General features: G+C 42.8%; 3 protein-coding genes across 5 annotated transcripts in view; 2 read left to right on the plus strand and 1 right to left on the minus strand.

Moving 5' to 3' along the window:
- Positions 1 to 350: 350 nt before the first annotated feature.
- LOC100828339 (60S ribosomal protein L10a) lies at positions 351 to 2917 on the plus strand. Of its 2 annotated transcripts, none has more exons than XM_003578632.4 (6): positions 351 to 501; positions 585 to 617; positions 1086 to 1305; positions 1650 to 1815; positions 2298 to 2503; positions 2629 to 2917. In XM_003578632.4, the coding sequence occupies exons 2-6, from the start codon at positions 613 to 615 to the stop codon at positions 2680 to 2682; spliced, it is 651 nt and encodes a 216-aa protein (XP_003578680.1). In that variant the 5' UTR covers positions 351 to 501; positions 585 to 612; the 3' UTR covers positions 2683 to 2917. The 2 variants fall into 2 exon arrangements, with proteins under 2 accessions (XP_003578680.1, XP_010238534.1); XM_010240232.3 differs by having other exon boundaries at positions 365 to 501; positions 588 to 617.
- A 154-nt stretch (positions 2918 to 3071) lies between these two features.
- Positions 3072 to 5000, plus strand: LOC100828643. Of its 2 annotated transcripts, none has more exons than XM_014902792.2 (3): positions 3072 to 3511; positions 4075 to 4321; positions 4406 to 4997. In XM_014902792.2, exons 1-3 carry the CDS (start codon positions 3335 to 3337, stop codon positions 4540 to 4542), a joined length of 561 nt encoding a protein of 186 aa, XP_014758278.1. In that variant the 5' UTR covers positions 3072 to 3334; the 3' UTR covers positions 4543 to 4997. The 2 variants fall into 2 exon arrangements, with proteins under 2 accessions (XP_014758278.1, XP_003578681.1); XM_003578633.4 differs by having other exon boundaries at positions 3234 to 3511; positions 4075 to 4314; positions 4406 to 5000.
- Positions 5001 to 5153: 153 nt separating this feature from the next.
- Positions 5154 to 6000, minus strand: part of LOC104584736 (DNA polymerase epsilon subunit 3) — a 2028-nt gene continuing 1181 nt past the window's right edge. Inside the window, exon 3 of the mRNA XM_010240233.3 lies at positions 5154 to 5550. Within this exon, the coding sequence (XP_010238535.1) occupies positions 5414 to 5550 (137 nt within the window). The 3' untranslated portion in view covers positions 5154 to 5413. The remainder of the gene's footprint in view (positions 5551 to 6000) is intronic.

Here is a 6000-nt window from a genome sequence, read left to right on the forward strand (position 1 = left end):
TCTCTCAACTTTGATTAAATTTAAATGCATCTGTACACTAAGTCATGTTTAGGTACATCCAAATTTTGATAAACTTGAGACATCTTTTGTTGGAGGGAGAAGGAGTACTTCCAAAAACAAAAACGAGAGAATCCAGTACGTTCGTTTTTAGAAACACCGATTGCGCGTACGCTCACGAATTGCCTGTAGATTTTTGCTCGGTTTCTCAGAGTCGTTTCTCTATTTTCCTTTTTTGGACGCAAGAGCAGGTTATGTGTGTTGTTGGGCTGACAAGAAGGCACACGCTGTACATTTCCACGGCCTTTGCAGCCCATCGCAAGGGACGGCCTGCAGCGCGACGATCCAACGGCTGTCAGCAACCCGCGGAGCAGATCCATCCGCCATCTCTCTCTTCCCCAGCTCCCCCGATTCCCGAAGCCTCCATCTAACAGAAGAGCCGACGAGAGCCACTCCTCGCGCCGCCCTCCCTTCGTCCTCACCCCTCCCCAAACCCTAGACCAGGTACCCGACATCCCCGAATTTCCATTGATTTTGGTTCCCAATCCCGATCTCACCTCCTCGTCTTGTTTCTCTCTTGTCTGCAGCAGGCGGATAGTCGATCGATCGGCGACCATGAGGTACCACCACCACTAAACTTCGCTTCTCGTACTCGTCTTTCGAATTACCGTCAGATCTGCCGCGAGTGTTTACTGGATTGTATCGTCTAAGCAGTAGTAGCTTACTAGTACTACTAGTTTCTAGAGATCAGCCGGCCGTTTAGGCAGAACCTTTTCTTTTTTATAAACATATTGCCTATGTGTAGTTCTAACATTGCAGACTGCGGAAACTGTTCCCAGACGTTCTTCATCTAGTTACCGTGGATTTTACATGATTTATGACACAATTTTGTAGTGTGGTACAGTGGAAACTGTTCCTTCTATCTATTAGACCATTACTTGCTAGAAAAGTGTAAAAATATATTCAAGCTCGTTTGCTAGAGCAGTAACCATTGTTTACTTGCAACTATATATGGTATAATAGCCTTAACTTTTCAGATGTGGGATCATGCTGTATTGTAATTTAACTCTGTATACCTGGCTTTCCAGTAAGTTGCAGACTGAGGCCCTTAAGGAGGCCATCACCCAGGTTGTCACGGAGGCCAAGGAGAAGAATAGAAAGTTTACGGAGACCGTTGAACTCCAGATCGGTCTCAAGAACTATGACCCGCAAAAGGACAAGCGTTTCAGCGGCTCTGTTAAGCTGCCCCATGTCCCTCGCCCAAAGATGAGGGTCTGCATGCTTGGTGATGCACAGCATGTGGGGGAGGTAAGGAGACCAGTAATTCTCCTTTTTTTTTCTGTAAGATAGATGGTGATATCAATGTTATTTCATTTTGACCTGAGCAATCACTGGTCAATCAACTGGTCTTGAGGATGTTCAACTGTGTTGGAACCTTCTTTTATTTTGATATTTGTATCTAGCTTATATGACAATAACTTTGTTACAGAAGTTATGACAATCACTGGTCAATCAACTGGTCTTGAGGATATTATTAGTTGCATGTAAAAATTGTTGGCTCTGTAAAATGATAGGTCAACCGCAGTTGTCTGTCTCTTTACAGAAGTTATGATCCTTTTAAAATTTACATTTTCTTATTCTCCTGATTGCAGGCTGAGAAGATTGGTCTTGATTCCATGGATGTTGAAGCTCTTAAGAAGATGAACAAGAACAAGAAGCTTGTCAAGAGGCTTGCCAAGAAGTATCATGCTTTCTTAGCTTCAGAGGCTATCATCAAGCAGATTCCCCGTCTCCTTGGTCCTGGTCTCAACAAGGCAGGCAAGTGTTCCGATCCATTTTCTTCTGTTTCATGGTCAGAACTCAGAACCGGGAACAACCTTTTATGGTATCACTTCATGTAGAAGCATGCCTTATATCTTATTGCTATTGGTTAATTGATTGATGTAATGATGGGTTTATTGTTTCTGTGGACAATCATCTGCTAGCAGAACCTTGTAAGCATATATTTTTTTAATTGCGTCCATCTGCGATAGGGATGTAGATCATGTTTTTTTACCTGTGTTATATGTATGAAAAGTGTGATCATGCACACAAGCACATTTCATTTTCATTGAGATCTATATTTTGTTAAGCTGTTCTTCTATTATTGATATCTTGTAGACCGAAGCTGTATTATGTATATCACATTCTATGCCCTGTGTGATGTTAGCTCATAACATCTCCTTGTTGTCCTTAGCACAAACATCTAACCTATCCTTGTTTTGATCCTGCATATTGATCATTTTTTTATGGCATCACAGGCAAGTTCCCTACTCTGGTTTCTCACCAGGAATCTCTGGAAGCCAAGGTAAACGAGACGAAAGCTACAATCAAGTTCCAGCTGAAGAAGGTGCTTTGCATGGGTGTCGCAGTGGGTAACCTTTCCATGGAGGAGAAGCAGATCCAGCAAAACATCCAGATGAGCGTCAACTTCCTGGTTTCCCTGCTTAAGAAGAATTGGCAAAACGTGAGTCCTGTTGTCTATCCCCAAATTCATCCTTTTCAATCGCATCAAGTGACATACGTAGACGAATAAGCAATTAGGCTGAAATCAAACAGAATATGACATTGGTTGTTGCTTCTGTTTTGCAGGTCAGGTGCCTGTACATCAAGAGCACCATGGGGAAGCCGGTTCGGGTGTTCTAAGTCCTTGCCTCTGCCTAGAATCAATATTACCATAGTGGACTTTCTTACTATGTCTGTGCTTAAATATGTCGCAGTTTTATCAAATGTGTGCGTGCCCTGATGAACATGATGGAATAAACTAGCAGTATTACTTTTTTGGCAGTGTTTTTGTTTTTCGTCGACCAGATATTATCGAACAATGTGCTCAAGATTATACTCTACCGGTACCTGATATATACGTCGTGGATGCTGTGTCGCTTGTGCTGTTTATCTACGGTGCAATCTGTCTGATCGAGTGATTGTGATACTGGCTTAGTGCCTATGTTGGGTCGATGCATCGGAATATACAGATGATATCTGCATGGCAAGCACTCACTTCGGGCTTGTTTGGAACCTTCAATGATATTTCGTTTTGGATTAGTTCATATTTAGTGCTACACGTAAGGATCCAAACAAGGCCTTCGTGTCACAACCGGTGTCACGTCGTATCAGAAGTTGTTTGCGAACACAATTTTTTTGAAAAAATTACTCTAATTTAACCATCGTTTAATAAAGTTGCCTGGAATTTAAAAGATAAACCTGATGACGGAGAAGCCCTAATCTTGCGAGGGGACACAATTGCTAGAGAGCAGGGCTGGCTCAGTAGCCGAATTGCCAGAAAGCCACCATAGCCATGCCCATGTCGCTTGGGCCTCCGCCTCCTCGGCTCGGTGCCTTCCGCCGCGACGCCGCCCTCTTCTCCGCCGGCCAGTCCCGTGCTCTCTCTGGATGCGCTATTCTCGGGAGGACGAATCTTGGCGCCGGGCGCGCCTACTGCCTCTTCTCCGGCGGCGGCGACCGCAGAAAGCAGGTGCGCGTAGTGTCCAATTAGTTCGCTCTGGTGAGCTCGGGCTCCTTCCTCGGGATATGTGCTGCTTGTGGCCGCAGCGATGGGGATTTGCAGCGATACCTAATCCTCGTGTAATTTTCGTTTCCAGTTTTACTTGGGTATCAAATTTTGGAGGACAGATTCTCAAATGTTTAGCAACTGGTGTTGTGTTTGCTGACGGCAAGGAGTTTAACCTGCTGAATGCTATCGGCTGTTGTAAATTGGAATACACCCAAAATGCCGAATTGCGTTTACAGATAATTGCTGACTGATTATGCAATCTAGTAACACGGTGAAATTGAATTAGGATGACACTTTACTGGCGTTACTGCTACTGCCATTTTTAACCATGTTTGTTCAGAGTTGGTAGTTGGAGACAACCTGATTGTTCTGAAGCTGTACATAGCAAGTATTCAATTCTCCTGTTTGATCTGTGATGTGCATTCTTGGGCAACTGTCTCAATAAGTAACTGGTGTTGATTCAATCTTCCAATGTTGACAGAGCAGCACAATATCCACATAACCAATTGCATACTTCTTGGCAGGAGGAGGCTAGGGGAGCACTGGAGAGCGCCTTGGGACAGAAGAAGACAGGTTTTGAGAAATGGGGCATGGGAGTTGAAAAGAGGCAGCAAAGGGACCGGCGTGGTGGTCCTGGTCCTGCTGCCGGTGGTGGCGGAGGAAGGTCTGGAGGAGGTGGTGCTTGGTTGAGGTGGTTCAGCAGTGGAGGTTTTTGGGATGCAGCGAAACAAACTGTTCTTACGATCCTTGGCATTATAGCCGCGGTAAAGGGTGCATATCATGTATTACCATGTCTAGTTTTTTTTTTCAAACCCTAAGTGGTAGTGCTAACTATTGCTCAATTTTGCATTGCAGTTCTTTCTGATCGCAAACTTCAATGTCTTGGTAGCAGCTCTTGTCAATCCATTGCTGATTGTGTTGCGGCAGATACGGCGCGCTCTCTCTTTTGCAGCTCATTGTGTCTACCGGGGCACGTCAGCACCCACTGCTAGGACAAAATCACCTCCTTTAGACAGTGGTGTTCTGGCCCCAGTGCCTGTCAAAGGAAGAGTTGGAATGTCCGCGAAAGAAAGAGTTCTTAGGAAATGGGGTTCAGACTGAAGTAGAACACATCAACACACTGTAATGCTTTAAGAGCTACAGTGTTTTTGACTGGTCAGATTGTTTTGCAACCATGAATGTCCAAGCAGTATTTCTGTGGATTGTACTATGGTAATTCAATATTTACTCGTAGCTAGTGATTGAATTTGAGCTCTGAACTTGATCGACTATATATAGTTATCCAGGCAGCTTTCAACAGTGGCACACCGACCTTGGGCATGTTTCCCCAGTTATTGTTCGAAACAACTTTCCTGTGTAAATCTGAGCTCGCTGAAACTTGCGGGCATATTTCATAGTCTATATTCCGAGCTTGGATTGATCATAAATATACCTCCGTTTATGTTGATTTTGTTCTACCCCAGTCCATTTCTTTTATTTAAAACAGTTTCATGATGAATTGATAGTTCTTTTCTTTTCAGTAGATATTGACAGGTTAGCATGTAATTTCAGTACAAGAATAACTTGTGAAATGAGCGATCCCACTAGATTTGCAATCAGCTCATTCATATGCTAGTATGCTACCATTAACCATAGAATAGTGTTTCATCATCGGTGCTAATTTTAACACTACAAAGACAAATTCCACCATATGAGCGAAGAAAAATGGATGTGTTTGGAACAGAAAAATGATTTACAACATGATATCAGGTACACAGCAATTTCGCATGCAGAGGCATTGCAATTCAGAGCACAAGGGTGATACAACTAACAAAGGAAAGCCCCTAACATATTTCAGATTCAGTATATCACAAGGTCAGAAAATTAATCCTCGTCCTCCTTCGCATCATCAGCTGCATTATTTTGGTCTTCTGGCGGTACCTCTTTATCTAATTTCCTTTTCTTTTCAGCTGGTTTTTTGACTGTTGGTGGCTTTCGAGCTGCATTTTTGTTTCTGAACTCTGAAATAGAACAAGACAAAGAGACGGTGAGAAGCGCTTATATCAGATGGATGGAAAGAAAATCTTACTAAAGACAGTGAACAACAGAAAATGCTTGTTTCTAAATTAGTTGTTCCAACAGATTGACAGATTTAACTCAAGACTGGATTGAACAGTCTCATAAATTAAATGTTCCTTTCAATAGGATTGCGATTAAGTACAGTAGAGAACAAGCTTGTTTCTAAATTTGTTGTTCCAACAGATTGACAGATTAACTCCAGAGTGGATTGAACAGTCTCATATTTACTTTAATAAAAGAGCCAATCGGTGGCGCGGTCCGTCACCTCTTTTGTTGTAAAAAAAACCCTTCTCACCTTCTATTGTCAAAAAAGAAAAAAACTCATCTCTTTGTAATGCAAACAATTAAATATATTGCAAAAGACTGACAGGCTGATGATGTTCGCCACTAAA

The sequence above is a fragment of the Brachypodium distachyon genome, chromosome 4, assembly GCF_000005505.3.
Source record: "Brachypodium distachyon strain Bd21 chromosome 4, Brachypodium_distachyon_v3.0, whole genome shotgun sequence".
Taxonomy (NCBI): domain Eukaryota; kingdom Viridiplantae; phylum Streptophyta; class Magnoliopsida; order Poales; family Poaceae; genus Brachypodium; species Brachypodium distachyon.